The sequence below is a fragment of the Oncorhynchus mykiss genome, chromosome 27, assembly GCF_013265735.2.
Source record: "Oncorhynchus mykiss isolate Arlee chromosome 27, USDA_OmykA_1.1, whole genome shotgun sequence".
NCBI lineage: Eukaryota > Metazoa > Chordata > Actinopteri > Salmoniformes > Salmonidae > Oncorhynchus > Oncorhynchus mykiss.
In genome coordinates this window covers 1721961-1739610 of record NC_048591.1, presented here as the reverse complement: position 1 = coordinate 1739610, position 17650 = coordinate 1721961, and the positions used below count along the sequence as shown (strand labels likewise).

The window sequence follows — 17650 nt, the reverse complement described above, 5'->3', positions numbered from 1 at the left end:
GGACATTAGACCAGTGGAAATCTGTCTTTTTGTCTGATGAGTCCAAATTTGACGTTTTTGGATCCAACTGCCGTGTCTTTGTGAAATGCAGATTAGGTGAACGGATTATCTCCGCATGTGTGGTTCCCACTGTGAAGCATGGAGGAGGAGGTGTTATGGTGTTGGGGTGCTTTGCAGGCACACTTAACAAGCATGGCTACCACTGCATTCTGCAGTGATACGACGTCCCATCTGGTTTGCGCCTAGTGCTACTATAATTTGTTTTTCAACATGACAATGACCCAAAACACACCTCCAGGCTGTGTAAGGGCTATTTCACCAAGAAGGAGAGTGATTGAGTGCTGCATCAGATGATCTGGCCTCCACAATCACCCGACCTCAACCCAATTGAGATGGTTTGGGATGAGTTGGACCACAGAGTGAAGGATTTTTATTTTTTTAACCTTTATTTAACTAGGCAATTCGTTTTAGAACAAATTCAGCATACATGGGAACTCCTTCAAGGCTTTTGCTGGTTGAGAGAATGCCAAGAGTGTGCAAAGCTGTCATCAAGGCAAAGGGTGGCTATTTTGAAGAATCTAAAATATGTTATTTCATAGTCTTCACTATTATTCTACAATGTAGAAAATAGTGTCCAAACTTTTGACTGGTACTACAGTATATGCATATATTTTTTTATGAAACAATAAAGTAATATAGGGCTACTTAATGTTAGATCCCTTACTTCAAAGGCAATTATAGTCAATGAACTAATCACTGATCATAATCTTGATGTGATTGGCCTGACTGAAACATGGCTTAAGCCTAATGAATTTACTGTGTTAAATGAGGCCTCACCTCCTGGTTACACTAGTGACCATATCCCCCCGTGCATCCTGCAAAGGCGGAGGTGTTGCTAACATTTATGATAGCAAATTTCAATTTGCAATAAAAAAACGCAATTTTCGTCTTTTGAGCTTCTAGTCATGAAATCTATGCAGCCTACTCAATCACTTTTTATAGCTACTGTTTACAGGCCTCCTGGGCCATATACAGCGTTCCTCATTGAGTTCCCTGAATTCCTATCGGACCTTGTAGTCATAGCAGATAATATTCTAATCTTTGGTGACTTTAATATTCACATGGAAAAGTCCATAGACCCACTCCAAAAGGCTTTCGGAGCCATCATCGACTCAGTGGGTTTTGTCCAACATGTCTCTGGACCCCCTCACTGTCACAGTCATACTCTGGACCAAGTTTTGTCCCATGGAATAAATGTTGTGGATCTTAATGTTTTTCCTCATAATCCTGGACTATCGGACCACCATTTTATTACGTTTGCAATTGCAACAAATAATCTGCTCAGACCCCAACCAAGGAACATCAAAAGTCGTGCTATAAATTCACAGACAACACAAAGATTCCTTGATGTCCTTCCAGATTCCCTCTGTCTACCCAAGGACGCCAGAGGACAAAAATCAGTTAACCACCTAACTGAGGAACTCAATTTAACCTTGCGCAATACCCTAGATGCAGTTGCACCCCTAAAAACTAAAAACATTTCTCATAAGAAACTAGCTCCCTGGTACACAGAAAATACCCGAGCTCTGAAGCAAGCTTCCAGAAAATTGGAACGGAAATGGCGCCACACCAAACTGGAAGTCTTCCGACTAGCTTGGAAAGTCAGTACCGTGCAGTATCGAAGAGCCCTTACTGCTGCTCGATCATCCTATTTTTCTAACTTAATTGAGGAAAATAAGAACAATCCGAAATTCCTTTTTGATACTGTCGCAAAGCTAACTAAAAAGCAACATTCCCCAATAGAGGATGGCTTTCACTTCAGCAGTGATACATTCATTCTTTGAGGAAAAGATCATGATTATTAGAAAGCAAATTACGGACTCCTCTTTAAATCTGCGTATTCCTTCAAAGCTCAGTTGTCCTGAGTCTGCACAACTCTGCCAAGACCTAGGATCAAGAGAGACGCTCAAGTGTTTTAGTACTATATCTCTTGACACAATGATGAAAATAATAATGGCCTCTAAACCTTCAAGCTGCATACTGGACCCTATTCCAACTAAACTACTGAAATAGCTGCTTCCTGTGCTTGGCCCTCCTATGTTGAACATAATAAACGGCTCTCTATCCACCGGATGTGTACCAAACTCACTAAAAGTGGCAGTAATAAAGCCTCTCTTGAAAAAGCCAAACCTTGACCCAGAAAATATAAAAAACTATCGGCCTATATCGAATCTTCCATTCCTCTCAAACAATTTAGAAAAAGCTGTTGCGCAGCATCTCACTGCCTTCCTGAAGACAAACAATGTATACGAAATGCTTCAGTCTGGTTTTAGACCCCATCATAGCACTGAGACTGCACTTGTGAAGGTGGTAAATGACCTTTTAATGGCATCAGACCGAGGCTCTGCATCTGTCCTCGTGCTCCTAGACCTTAGTGCTGCTTTTGATACCATCGATCACCACATTCTTTTGGAGAGATTGGAAACCCAAATTGGTCTACACTGACAAGTTATGGCCTGGTTTAGATCTTGTCTGTATTAAAGATATCAGTTTGTCTCTGTGAATGGTTTGTCCCCTGACAAATCAACTGTAAATTTCGGTGTTCCTCAAGGTTCCGTTTTAGGACCACTATTGTTTTCACTATATATTTTACCTCTTGGGGATGTCATTCGAAAACATAATGTTAACTTTCACTGCTATGCGGATGACACACAGCTGTACATTTCAATGAAACATGGTGAAGCCCCAAAATTGCCCTCGCTAGAAGCTTGTGTTTCAGACATAAGGAAGTGGATGGCTGCAAACTTTCTACTTTTAAACTCGGACAAAACAGAGATGCTTGTTCTAGGTCCCAAGAAACAAAGGGATCTTCTGTTGAATCTGACAATTAATCTTAATGGTTGTACAGTTGTCTCAAATAAAACTGTGAAGGACCTTGGCGTTACTCTGGACCCTGATCTCTCTTTTGAAGAACATTTCAAGACCATTTCAAGGACAGCTTTTTTCCATCTACCTAACATTGCAAAAATCAGAAACTTTCTGTCCAAAAATTATGCAGAAAAATTAATCCATGCTTTTGTCACTTCTAGGTTAGACTACTGCAATGCTCTACTTTCCGGCTACCCGGATAAAGCACTAAATAAACTTCAGTTAGTGCTAAATACGGCTGCTAGAATCCTGACTAGAACCAAAAAATTTGATCATATTACTCCAGTGCTAGCCTCCCTACACTGGCTTCCTGTCAAGGCAAGGGCTGATTTCAAGGTTTTACTGCTAACCTACAAAGCATTACATGGGCTTGCTCCTACCTATCGCTCTGATTTGGTCCTGCCGTACATACCTACACGTACGCTACGGTCACAAGACGCAGGACTCCTAATTGTCCCAATAATTTCTAAGCAAACAGCTGGAGGCAGGGCTTTCTCCTATAGAGCTCAATTTTTATGGAATGGTCTGCCTACCCATGTAAGAGACGCAAACTCGGTCTCAACCTTTAAGTCTTTACTGAAGACTCATCTCTTCAGTGGGTCATATGATTGAGTCTAGTCTGGCCCAGGAGTGGGAAGGTGAACGGAAAGGCTCTGGATTAACGAACCGCCCTTGCTGTCTCTGCCTGGCCGGTTCCCCTCTTTCCACTGGGATTCTCTGCCTAACCCTATTATAGGGGCTGAGTCACTGGCTCTTTCATACTGTCCCTGGGAGGGGTGCGTCACTTGAGTGGGTTGAGTCACTGATGTGATCTTCCTGTCTGGGTTGACGCCCCCCCCTTGGGTTGTGCCGTGGGGGAGATCTTTGTGGGCCATACTCGGCCTTGTCTCAGGATGGTAAGTTGGTGGTTGAAGATATCCCTCTAGTGGTGTGGGGGCTGTGCTTTGGCAAAGTGAATGGGGTTATATCCTTCCTGTTTGGCCCTGTCCGAGGGTGTCCTCGGATGGGGCCACAGTGTCTCCTGACCCCTCCTGTCTCAGCCTCCAGTATTTATGCTGTCAGTTTGTTATATCTGGAGTACTTCTCCTGTCCTATTCAGTGTCCTGTGTGAATTTAAGTGTGCTCTCTCTAATTCTCTCTTTCTCTCTCAGAGGACCTGAGCCCTAGGACCATGCCTCAGGATTACCTGACATGATGACTCCTTGCTGTCCCCAGTCCACTTGGCCATGCTGCTGCTCCAGTTTCAACTGTTCTGCCTTATTATTATTTGACCATGCTGGTCATTTATGAACATTTGAACATCTTGGCCATGTTCTGTTATAATCTCCACCCGGCACAGCCAGAAGAGGACTGGCCACCCCACATAGCCTTGTTCCTCTCTAGGTTTCTTCCTAGGTTTTGGCCTTTCTAGGTAGTTTTTCCTAGCCACCGTGCTTCTACACCTGCATTGCTTGCTGTTTGGGGTTTTAGGCTGGGTTTCTGTACAGCACTTCGAGATATCAGCTGATGTACGAAGGGCTATATAAATAAATTTGATTTGATTTGATATGAGATCTGTATGTAAAATATTAACATTTTACATATTAGTCATTTAGCGGATCCGCTTATCCAGAGCAACTTACAGTGATCTTTAGATCACTCGGCGAGACAACCACAGATCACAGTCACATATACAGGATACAAATTTTCCATTCCAGCCACATTGGGTTATCAAAATTTAGCAGAGGGCCACAGAGATGTTTTTCAGGACTGATTCGTTCGTAAAAAGCCATTTGCGGGCCAGAAAAATGGCAGTTATTTTAATACACATCTAAAATCTATAAATAAAAAATCTGAGAACAGTAATATTTTACACACACACATGAAGGTACATATAACCAAACATTTCTGATGAAAAAACAAATGTGAAAGCTTGGTGGATAAAGCACTTTGGAACTAAACTCCTAATTTTAAATCTTGTCTTTCCAGGGCTGCTGTCAATCCCCTATGTTCCAAGTTTTTCTCCCACAATTCTAGCCCATGGTGAGGAACTGATGCTGACTGATTGGTTTCTCTGAAGGAAAACTTACCTCTTTCTCCAGGCTGACCTGCATATGCAGGGGTTTGTCCGACATGAGGAACTCACAGGTGATCTCTGAGGACGGGATGGTCTTACTATCCTCCGGTGCGTATTGGATCTTACGGATGGCCAGACGCACAGAGCTCCTGTGGGAGTCAAAGCGCAACAATCAGTAAGTAGCCTGGTGGCTTGGTGAAGAATTGTCATGCAGTATAACAATAGATTCTGAAATGCAATGACCTGGACCTGTAGTGCAGTAAACCAGAATACACAAATATCCAGAGAAACTAAAGACAATATAAAATCAGCAAAAAAAGAAATGCCCCTTTTTCAGGACCTTGTCTTTCAAAGATAATGGTAAAAATTCACATAACTTCGCAGATCTTCACTGTAAAGGGTTTAAACACGGTTTCTCATGATTGTTCAATGAACAATAAAAAATTACTGAACATGCACCTGTGGAACGATCATTAAGACACTAACAGCTTACAGACGGTAGGCAATGAAGGTCACAGTTATGAAAACTTAGGACAGTAGAGGCCTTTCTACTGATTCTGAAAAACACCAAAAGAAAGATGCCCAGGCTCCCTGCTCATCTGCGTGAACGTGCCTTAGGCATGCTGCAAGGAGGCATGAGGACTGCAGATGTGGCCAGGGCAATAAATTGCAATGTTCGTACTGTGAGATGCCTAAGACAGTGCTACAGGGAGACGGGATGGTCAGCTGATCGTCCTCGCAGTGGCAGACCATGTGTAACAACACCTGCACAGGATCGGTACATCCGAACATCACACCTGCAGGACAGGTACAGGATGGCAACAACAACTGCCCAAGTTACACCAGGAACACATAATCCCTCCATCAGTGCTCAGACTGTCTGCAATAGGCTGAGAGAGGTTGGACTGAGGGCTTGTAGGCCTGTTGTAAGGCCAGTCCTCACCAGACGTCACCGGCAACAACGTCGCCTATGGGCACAAACCCACCGTCGCTGGACCAGACAGGACTGGCAAAAAGTAAACTTCACTGACGTGTCGCGGTTTTGTCTCACCAGGGGTGATGGTCAGATTCGCGTTTATCGAAGGAATGAGCGTTACACCAAGGCCTGTACTCTGGAGCGGGATCGATTTGGCGGTGGAGGGTCCGTCATGGTCTGGTGCGGTGTGTCACAGAATCATCGGACTGAGCTTGTTGTCATTGCAGGCAATCTCAGCGCTGCGCGTTACAGGGAAGACATCCTCCTCCCTCATGTGGTACCCTTCCTGCAGGCTCATCCTGACATGACCCTCCAGCATGACAATGCCACCAGCCATACTGCTTGTTCTGTGCATGATTTCCTGTAAGACATGAATGTCAGTGTTCTGCCATGGCCAGCGAAGAGCCCGGATCTCAATCCCATTGAGCACGTCTGGGACCTGTTGGATCAGAGGGTGAGGGCTATGGCCATTCCCCCCAGAAATGTCCAGGAACTTGCAGGTGCCTTGGTGGAAGAGTGGGGTAACATCTCACAGCAAGAACTGGCAAATCTGGTGCAGTCCATGAGGAGGAGACGCACTGCAGTACTTAATGCAGCTGGTGGCCACACCAGATACTGACTGTTACTTTTTTGCCCCTCCCCCTTCTTCAGGGACACATTATTAAATTTCTGTTAGTCACATGTCTGTGGAACTTGTTCAGTTTTTGTCTCAGTTGTTGAATCTTGTTATGTTCATACAAATATTTACACATGTTAATTAAGTTTGCTAAAAAAAAACGCAGTTGACAGTGAGAGGACGTTTCTTTTTTTGCTGAGTTTAGTATATGAATTGGGAAGGTGGAACTGCACTGTACTTCAACAGGCTGTATCACAACCGGACGTGATTGGGAATTCCATAGGGCGGCACACAAATGGCCCAGCGCCATCCGGATTTGGCTGGTGTAAGCTGTCATTGAAAGTAAGAATTTGACTTGCCTAGCCAAATAAAGGTTAAATAAAAAATTATAAAAAAAAACAGTATCCAGAAGTGGACTGTCCTTTGGTTGGTGTGTCTAGATGTTTGTTTCTGAGTCTGAACTTACCGCTTTTCGATTTTCTCGTCTTGGTTCTCGGCACAGAAAGCCTTTACTTCGAATTCGACAGCGCAGCGCTGTGAACAGAGAGGTTGAGAATTTAGAATACCATACAGCGCACATTAATTGAGGTAGAAAGGCTGCTGCTGGCTGTGTTACTCACCTTGCCCACATCGGATGGAGCCGGCTGCAGACACACAGAGCACGGCAGGTTGTCTGGGAACTGAAAGACACAGAACACATCATGCTGTCAACTTCAGCAGAACTATGTCACATCCACTACGTACTACTATCAGTCTGTTACAGTGTCACATCATTACTTACTATGGTCAGTCTGTTGCAGTGGCACATCCACTACTTACAATCCAAGCTTGATGCCCTCAGTCTCACACAAATTATAAATGAACCTACCAGGTACAACCCCAAATCCGTAAACACGGGCACCCTCCTAGATATCATCCTAACTAACACGCCCTCCAAATACACCTCTGCTGTTTTCAACCAAGATCTCAGCGATCACTGCCTCATTGCCTGCATCCGTCTGCGGTCAAACGACCACCCCTCATCACTGTCAAACGCTCCCTAAAACACTTCAGCGAACAGGCTTTCTAATTGACCTGGTCGGGGTATCCTGGAATAACATTGACCTCATCCCGTCAGTAGAGGACGCCTGGTTATTCTTTAAAAGTGCCTTCTTCACCATCTTAAATAAGCATGCTCCATTCATAAAAATTTGAAACAGGAATAGATATAGCCCTTGGTTCACTCAAGATCTGTCTGCCCTGACCAGCAAAAAAAACATCCTGTGGTGTTCTGCATTAGCATCGAATAGTCCCCATGATATGCAACTTTTCAGAGAAGTTATGAACCAATATACACAGGCAGTTAGGTAAGCTAAGGCTAGCTTTTTCAAGCAGAAATTTGCATCCTGTAGTACAAACTACAAAAAGTTCTGAGACACTGTAAAGTCCATGGAAAATAAGAGCACCTCCTCCCAGCTTCCCACTGCACTGAGGCTAGGAAACACTGTCACTACCGATAAATCCACTATAATTGAGAATTTCAATAAGCATTTCTCTACGGCTGGCCATGCTTTCCACCTGGCTACCCCTACCCCGGTCAACTGCCCGGCACCCTCCACAGCAACCCGCCCAACCATTTCTCCTTCACCCAAATCCAGCTAGCTGATGTTCTGAAAGAGATGCAAAATCTGGACCTCTACAAATCAACCAGACAAGGAACTCTGGACCCTCTCTTTCTAAAATGATCTGCCGAAATTGTTGCAAACCCTATTAATAGCCTGTTCAAACTCTCTTTCGTATCATCTGAGATTCCCAGAGATTGGAAAGCTGCCGCGGTCATCCCCCTCTTCAAAGGGGGAGACACTCTAGACCCAAACTGCCACAGACCTATACCTATCCTACCTTTATAAGGTATTTGACCACCGTACCTTCTCCGCTATGCAACCTGGTTTCCGAGCTGGTCATGAGTGCACCTCAGCCACGCTCAAGGTCCTAAACGATATCCTAACTGCCATCGATAAGAGACATTACTGTGCATCGACTGCCATCGACCTGGCCAAGGCCTTCGACTGACAATCACCACATTCTTATCGGCAGACTCAACAGCCTTGGTTTCGCAAATGACTGCCTCGCCTGGTTCACCAATTACTTCTCAGACAGAGTTCAGTGTTGTCCGGACCTCTGGCAGTCTCTATGGGGGTGCCACAGGGTTCAATCCTCGGGCCGACTCGCTTCTCTGTACACATCAATGATGTCGCTCTTGCTGCTGGTGATTCTCTGATCCACCTCTATGCAGACGACACTGTTCTGTATACTTATACTTCTGGCCCTTCTTTGGACACTGTGTTAACTAACCTCCAGACGAGCTTCAATGACATACAACTCTCCTTCCGTGGCCTCCAACTGCTCTTAAATGCAAGTTAAACTAAATGCATGCTCTTCAACCGATCGCTGCCCACACCTGCCCGCCCGCCCAGCATCACTACTCTGGACGGTTCTGACTTAGAATATGTGGACAACTACAAATACCTAGGTGTATGGTTAGACTTTAAACTCTCCTTCCAGACTCACATTAAGCATCTCCAATCCAAAATGAAATCTAGAATCGGCTTCCTATTTCGCAACAAAGCATCCTTCACTCATGCTGCCAAACATACCCTCGTAAAACTGACCATCCTACCGATCCTCGACTTCGGCGATGTCAGTTACAAAATAGCCCCCAACACTCTACTCAACAAATTGGATGTAGTCTTTCACAGTGCCATCCGTTTTGTCACCAAAGCCCCATATTCAAGCCACCATTGCGACCTGTACGCTCTCGTTGGCTGGCCCTCGCTTCATACTCGTCGCCAAACCCACTGGCTTCAGGTCATCAACAAGTCTCTGATAGGTAAGGCCCCGCCTTATCTCAGCTCACTGGTCACCATAGCACACGCTCCAGCAGGTATATCTCTCTAGCCACCCCCAAAGCCAATTCCTTCCAGTTCTATGCTGCAAATGTCTGGAATGATTTGCAAAAATTCCTGAAGCTGGAGACTCTTACCTTCCTCTAGCTTTAAGCACCAGCTGCCTGAGCAGCTCACAGATCACTGCACCTGTACATAGGCCATCTGTAAATAGCTCATCCAACTACCTCATCCCCATACTGTATTTATTTATTTATTAATCTTGCTCCTTTGCACCCCTGTATCTCTCCTTTGACATTCATCTTCTGCACATCAATCACTCTAGTGTCGAATTGGAATATTGTAATTACTTCGCCACCACGGCCTATTTATTGACTGTATATAGATTTTCTTCAACTGTATTATTGACTGTATGTTTTGATCATTCCATGTGTAACTCTGTTGTTGTATGTGTCGAACTGCTTTGCTTTATTCTTAGCCAGGTCGCAGTTGTAAATGAGAACTTATTCTCAACTTGCCTACCTGGCTAAATAAAGGTCAAATAAAATTAAATAAAAAACACTTACAACTGTCAGTCTGTTACAGCGTCACATCACTACTTACTACAGTCAGTCTGTTAGAGTCACATCACTTACTACTGTCAGTCTGTTATAGTGTCACACCCACTACTTACTAATGTCAGATTATTAGAACCTTACATCACTACTTACTACTGTCAGTCTGTTACAGTGTCACATCACTACTTACTACAGTCAGTCTGTTATAGTGTCACACCGACTACTTACTACTGTCAGTCTGTTACAGTGTCACATCACTACTTACTACTGTCAGTCTGTTATAGTGTCACACCCACTACTTACTACAGTCAGTCTGTTAGTGTCACATCTCTACAGTCAGTCTGTTACAGTTTCACATCCACTACTTACTACTGTCAGTCTGTTAGTGTCACATCACTTACTACTGTCAGTCTTTTACAGTGTCACATCACTACTTACTACAGTTAGTCTGTTACAGTGTCACATCACTACTTACTACGGCCAGTCTGTTACAGTGTCAAATCAATACTTACTACTGATCATTCTGTTACGGTGTCACATCACTACTTACTACTGTCAGTCTGTTACGGTGTCACATCACTACTTACTACTGTCAGTCTGTTACAGTGTCACATCACTACGTACTACTGTCAGCCTGTTACAGTTTCACATCCACTACTTACTACAGTCAGTCTGTTAGTGTCACATCACTTACTACTGTCAGTCTGTTATAGTGTCACACCGACTACTTACTAATGTCAGATTATTAGAACCTTACATCACTACTTACTACTGTCAGTCTGTTACAGTGTCACATCACTACTTACTACTGTCAGTCTGTTACAGTGTCACATCACTACTTACTACTGTCAGTCTGTTACAGTGTCACATCACTACTTACTACAATCAGTCTGTTACAGTGTCACATCACTACTTACTACAGTCAGTCTTTTACAGTGTCACATCACTACTTACTACGGCCATTCTGTTAAGGTGTCAAATCAATACTTACTACTGTCAGTCTGTTACGGTGTCACATCACTACTTACTACTGTCAGTCTGTTACGGTGTCACATCACCACTTACTACTTTGAGTCTGTTACAGTGTCACACCCACTACTTACTACTGTCAGTCTGTTACAGTGTCATATCACTACTTACTACAGTCAGTCTGTTATAGTGTCACATCTCTACAGTCAGTCTGTTACAATTTCACATCCACTACTTACTACTGTCAGTCTGTTAGTGTCACATCACTACTTACTACTGTCAGTCTGTTACAGTGTCACATCACTACTTACTACAGTCAGTCTGTTACAGTGTCACATCACTACTTACTACTGGCAGTCTGTTATAGTGTCACACCCACTACTTACTACTGTTAGTCTGTTACAGTGTCATATCACTACTTACTACAGTCAGTCTGTTACAGTGTCATATCACTACTTACTATTGTCAGTCTGTTACAGTGTCACATCACTACTTACTACTGTCAGTCTGTTACAGTGTCACATCTCTACAGTCAGTCTGTTACAGTGTCACATCACTACTTACTACTGTCAGTCTGTTACAGTGTCATATCACTACTTATTACTGTCAGTCTGTTACAGTTTCACATCCACTACTTACTACTGTCAGTCTGTTAGTGTCACATCACTTACTACAATCAGTCTGTTACGGTGTCACTACACCACTTACTACTTTGAGTCTGTTACAGTGTCACACCCACTACTTACTATTATCAGTCTGTTACAGTGTCAAATCAATACTTACTACTGTCAGTCTGTTACGGTGTCACATCACTACTTACTACTGTCAGTCTGTTACGGTGTCACATCACCACTTACTACTTTGAGTCTGTTACAGTGTCACACCCACTACTTACTACTGTCAGTCTGTTGCAGTGTCATATCACTACTTACTACAGTCAGTCTGTTATAGTGTCACATCTCTACAGTCAGTCTGTTACAATTTCACATCCACTACTTACTACTGTCAGTCTGTTAGTGTCACATCACTACTTACTACTGTCAGTCTGTTACAGTGTCACATCACTACTTACTACAGTCAGTCTGTTACAGTGTCACATCACTTCTTACTACTGTCAGTCTGTTATAGTGTCACACCCACTACTTACTACTGTTAGTCTGTTACAGTGTCATATCACTACTTACTACAGTCAGTCTGTTACAGTGTCATATCACTACTTACTATTGTCAGTCTGTTACAGTGTCACATCACTACTTACTACTGTCAGTCTGTTACAGTGTCACATCTCTACAGTCAGTCTGTTACAGTGTCACATCACTACTTACTACTGTCAGTCTGTTACAGTGTCATATCACTACTTATTACTGTCAGTCTGTTACAGTTTCACATCCACTACTTACTACTGTCAGTCTGTTAGTGTCACATCACTTACTACAATCAGTCTGTTACGGTGTCACATCACCACTTACTACTTTGAGTCTGTTACAGTGTCACACCCACTATTTACTATTATCAGTCTGTTACAGTGTCAAATCAATACTTACTACTGTCAGTCTGTTACAGTGTCACATCACTACTTACTACTGTCAGTCTGTTACGGTGTCACATCACTACTTACTACTGTCAGTCTGTTACAGTGTCACATCACTACTTACTACTGTCAGTCTGTTACAGTGTCACATCACTACTTACTACAGTCAGTCTGTTAGTGTCACACCCACTACTTACTACTGTCAGTCTGTTACAGTGTCATGTCACTACTTACTACAGTCAGTCTGTTATAGTGTCACATCTCTACAGTCAGTCTGTTACAGTTTCACATCCACTACTTACTACTGTCAGTCTGTTAGTGTCACATCACTACTTACTACAGGCAGTCTTTTACGGTGTCACATCACTACTTACTACTGTCGGTCTGTTACAGTGTCACATCACTACGTACTACTGTCAGCCTGTTACAGTTTCACATCCACTACTTAGTACTGTCAGTCTGTTACAGTGTCACATCACTACTTACTACCGTCAGTCTGTTACAGTGTCACATCACTACTTACTACAATCAGTTTTTTTACAGTGTCACATCCACTATCTTAATCTGATCACCTTGTTGCCGCAGAAAAATGTTCTGCGCAGCATTAAATGCAACATTTGTAATGTATTCCAGTTTAAAAAGATTTCTAAAGTTTTTAATTTTCACTTTAAAATGTCAGAAAAATCTACCAAAAAATGTCCATATATTATAATCCACATAATAATTTAAATTTCCTGTTGTTGGAGGATTGTTACCCTGCTGTGAGAAAGTGGTCAAATAGGGGGGCAAGCTCCTCATCTGTAAATGTGAACATTTTGCATTTTTCTAAAACCTGAAACAGCGTTTTCCTACAATCTAGAGCCATAATCATTATGTGTAATTCTATGTAAAAAAAAACTACAGATCATACTTTTTCTGCATATCTAAGCCTGTCTGTATCCTCCTGACTAGTAGTAATTACATTTAAAAAAATAAAAAAACATTATTCTCTGCATCTCTGCTCAAATCTGGGTAAAAAATTGAAAGGAATGCGAGTCTTATTCAGAACATTTATTTTCTGAATTGTACCAACCTTGCCAGCTGGCATGCCAGCTAAGATAGTTAGACAAGCTAGCTACTTTAACTTGATTGATAGCCTGAAATGGTTTCTTGGTAGCTAGTTATGGGGTTGGGAGATTGGGAACATACAGTTGAAGTCGGAAGTTTACATGCGCTTTTGTTGGAGTCGTTAAACTTGTTTTTTTAACCACTCGACAAATTTCTTGTTAACAAACTATAGTTTTGTCAAATCTGTTAGGACATCTACTTTGTGCATGACACAAGTAATTTTTCCAACAATTGTTTGCAGACAGATTATTTCTCTTATAATTCACTGCATCACAATTCCAGTGGGTCAGAAGTTTACATACACTAAGTTGACTGTGCCTTTGAACAGTTTGGAAAATTCCAGAAAATTATGTCATGGCTTTAGAAGCTTCTGATAGGCTAATTGACATCATTTGAGTAAATTGGAGGTGTACCTTTGGATGTATTTCAAGGCCTAACTTCAAACACATGCCTCTGTGCTTGACATCATGGGAAAATCAAAAGAAATCAACCAGACATTTTTTTGGGACCTCCACAAGTCTGGTCCATCCTTGGGAGCAATTTCCAAACGCGTGAAGGTACCACGTTCATCTGTACAAACAATAGTACGCAAGTATAAACACCATGGGACCACGCAGCCGTCATACTGCTCAGGAAGGAGACGCATTCTGTCTCCTAGAGATGAACGTATTTTGGTGTGAAAAGTGCAAATCAATCCCAGAACAGTAGCAAAGGACCCTGTCAAGATGCTGGAGGAAACAGGTACAAAAGTATCTATATCCAAAGTGAAACGAGTCCTATATCGACATAACCTGAAAGGCCGCTCAGCAAGGAAGAAGCCACTGCTCCAAAACCCCCATAAAAAAGCCAGACTACGGTTTGCAACTGCACATGGGGACAAAGATCGTACTTTTTGGAGAAATGTTCTCTGGGCTGATAAAACAAAAATAGAACTGTTTGGAGAAAAAAGGTGGAGGCTTGCAAGCCGAAAAACACCATCACAACCGTAAAGCACGGGGGTGGCAGCATCATGTTGTGCGGGGGCTTTGCTGCAGGAGGTACTGGTGCACTTCACAAAATAGATGGCAGCATGAGAAGGGAAATTATGTGCATATATTGAAGCAGCATCTCCAGACATCAGTCAGGAAGTTGAAGCTTGGTCGCAAATGGGTCTTCCAAGTGGACAATGACCCCAAGCATACTTCCAAAGTTGTGGCAAAATGGCTGAAGGACAACAAAGTCAAGGTATTGGAATGGCCATCACAAAGCCCTGACCTCAATCCTATAGAAAATGTGTGGGCAGAACTGAAAAAGTGTGTGCGAGCAAGGAGGCCTACAAACCTGACTCAGTTACACCAGCTCTGTCAGGAGCTTGAGGGAAGCTTGTGGAAGGCTACCCCGAAACGTTTGACCCAAGTTAAACAATTTAAAGGCAATGCTATCAAATACTATCAGAGTGTATTTAATCTTCTGACCTACTGGGAATGTGATGAAAAATAAATAAAAGCTGAAATAAATTATTCTCTCTACTATTATTCTGACATTTCACATTCTTAAAATAAAGTGTTGATCCTAACTGACCTAAGACAGGGAATTGTTTTTGTATGTGAACTTCTGACTTCGACTGTACATGGGCTGGCTGAAGCCAACTTCATAAAAGTGCAAGGTGGTTAGTAGTATTACAGAGAAACAACAGAAAATGGAACATTAATATTTAATATTGTTTAAACAGAATAAATCTGAGTGCACAAGCCCCTGTGCCCCCTATGGGCATGACACCTCTGTGTACTGTGTGTCTGCGGTGTAGGGTGAAGTTGCCCCTAGATGTGATCTTGGGCCAGTTTAGAATTTTCCCCGCTAATGTTTAAGGTTAGGATTTGGGGAAGGGGAGCTGATCCTAGATCTGTACCTAGGGTACACTTCACCCCGAAGCATGCGTCTGCTCTCAGTCACCTCAAAGAAGAAAGGAATGGCATTGTCTCCCAGCTTGCGCAGTAGTTTCTCCTGCATCTTGGTGTGTATGCTCCTTTCCTTGTCCTGCAGTTCGGGGTACACCTGTCGGGTGGTCAGAAAGATGTCCCTACGGAAGGCCACACCCATCACGTCCATGTCATCTCTGCCATACCGGAACGTGCAGGACAGCATGACAAACACTATGGGGCACAAGTAGTAAACAACGTCTTCACTGCATTTTATATAGACCGTTACGTTCATTCCTAGGTACAACGTAACCTTACAAGGAAAAACTTGGTGCCCTATTCATAGGCTATAACTAGGACCCAGGGATTTTCCTATCGTGAAATCACATGGTCAGGAATAACTCCTGGCCCCTCTTCATTCTTAATTTACAAAGCTGACATGAGTTCAAATGTTGAAAAACCAACCTTTCTTTCCTTTGACCTGTACAGGGTCGATCAGCACAACTCCATCTGATTCATATAGGGGAGAGAAATAGCCCTTGAGCATGACAAAAGCACAAGGCAAAAAGATCCAAATAGAAGCAAGTCCTTCCCTTCCCTGAAATGGTTTTGTTTCTCGGTCACACACTCACCAACAGGGTCGATAGAGTCACAGTGATCCACAAAGTCCCTCTTGGCCATGTACACCCCAACCTATGACAGATCAGACATGATACTTTTCCAATGGTAATGACAAACGGCCCTGCACATAGCCTACGCTGTTGTAGTTGTCACCAACTGCTTGCAAATGCAAACAAACAAACAAACAAGAGAAAAGAACATAGATGACAAGAACGGGCAGATGGATAGGATAAAACCAAAATGAATACATCATTTTTTAAAGACAACTCTGGTACTGTCTTTGCTGGCCTTAGGAGGGATACTCACCGACTTATCACGGGAGAGTTTCTTGAAGATAACATGTTTGGGGCTCATGGTTTTAGTCTCTGAAATCTACAGAAGAAATTACATTGTCACTACAAATGCGGCTGACTGACATAGGATCAAATAAGGGCTGTTTGATTGGCGGCCGTCTTTATTCGATATCTGCAGGCATAGATACACATCTGACTCAGTCTATCAGTGTAATGGCAATAAAACACTAAATGGCTGCTGAAAACAGTTTAAAGCCTCCAGCATTCTAGTTCTAAAAACCCCATCATATGATTTCATCAACCCAATTTTCTCTCATTGTACTAATAGTTTGCCTCTTCACCTGGCATTGCTATTTTCTCAATACCAGTCTAGGGAAGTTGCTGTATCGTATCATAACTACCTTATAATTGCTACACAAACATGCTTAACCACCCATCTTCCCCACACCCGACCTATACAGTAGAAATGCCACAAGGGCAGGTTGACTGACCTGTAGTTGTAGTGCTGGACGTGTAGGGGTCAGCTGCAGGTAACACTAGTGTACCAGGCACAACTATGTGGCTGCATTTATGATCTGTGTGGGTGCTGCTGACCCCCCCCCCCCCCCCTCGACTCTGCCTCATCTCAAGCCAGAAATTGCCCTTAAGCACAGATCTAGGATAAGTTCACCCTCCATGAATCCTATTCTAAACCACTATGGAGTAAAGTGTCAAAACTGACCATAGATCAGTGTCTAGGGACGACTTCATCCCACCTCAGGTCCTCCCTGTCACGCCTCCCTCGGGATAAAGCAGGAGTTTAGTTACTAATTGGATCGTCAGCTCCTTTCCGTCAGCTTGATTAAGGGCCAAGATCTGAAGCACGAGGACATAATCCTTACACATGTACAGTAGGCCTAACCAGCAGAGTGCATCGTGATGGGTCGTACACACTGGCAGCGTTCCAGGTTGACTCTATTGCAGAGGTATGCCACAACACACAACACCTGGATAGGTGTTTAACATATACACTAGCCACATCAGCTAGTAATCTGATGCCCGACTGCACAGTTGATGACATGGCATGCCACTGTTAATTGATGCAATGCAACTGTTGCAATGTTGTCGGCCTGGAACGCGACCTCTGACTGAGCTTTGAGCCATTCTACTACTACAGTGCCTTCAGAAAATATTCACAGCCCTGGACTTTTTCCACAATTTGAAAATGTATTAA

General features: G+C 43.1%; 1 protein-coding gene across 4 annotated transcripts in view; it reads right to left on the bottom strand.

Moving 5' to 3' along the window:
* LOC110507315 (S-arrestin) overlaps positions 1-17013 on the bottom strand; it is a 29130-nt gene extending 12117 nt beyond the window's left edge. For all 4 annotated transcript variants that reach the window (XM_036965623.1, XM_036965625.1, XM_036965624.1 and 1 more), the window contains exons 1-8: positions 16929-17013; positions 16451-16516; positions 16156-16216; positions 15989-16033; positions 15558-15757; positions 7197-7256; positions 7043-7110; positions 4998-5133 (exon numbers count right to left, since the gene is read on the bottom strand). In XM_036965623.1, the coding sequence (XP_036821518.1) occupies positions 4998-5133; positions 7043-7110; positions 7197-7256; positions 15558-15757; positions 15989-16033; positions 16156-16216; positions 16451-16498 (618 nt within the window). In that variant the 5' untranslated portion in view covers positions 16499-16516; positions 16929-17013. The remainder of the gene's footprint in view (positions 1-4997; positions 5134-7042; positions 7111-7196; positions 7257-15557; positions 15758-15988; positions 16034-16155; positions 16217-16450; positions 16517-16928) is intronic.
* Positions 17014-17650: the final 637 nt, after the last annotated feature.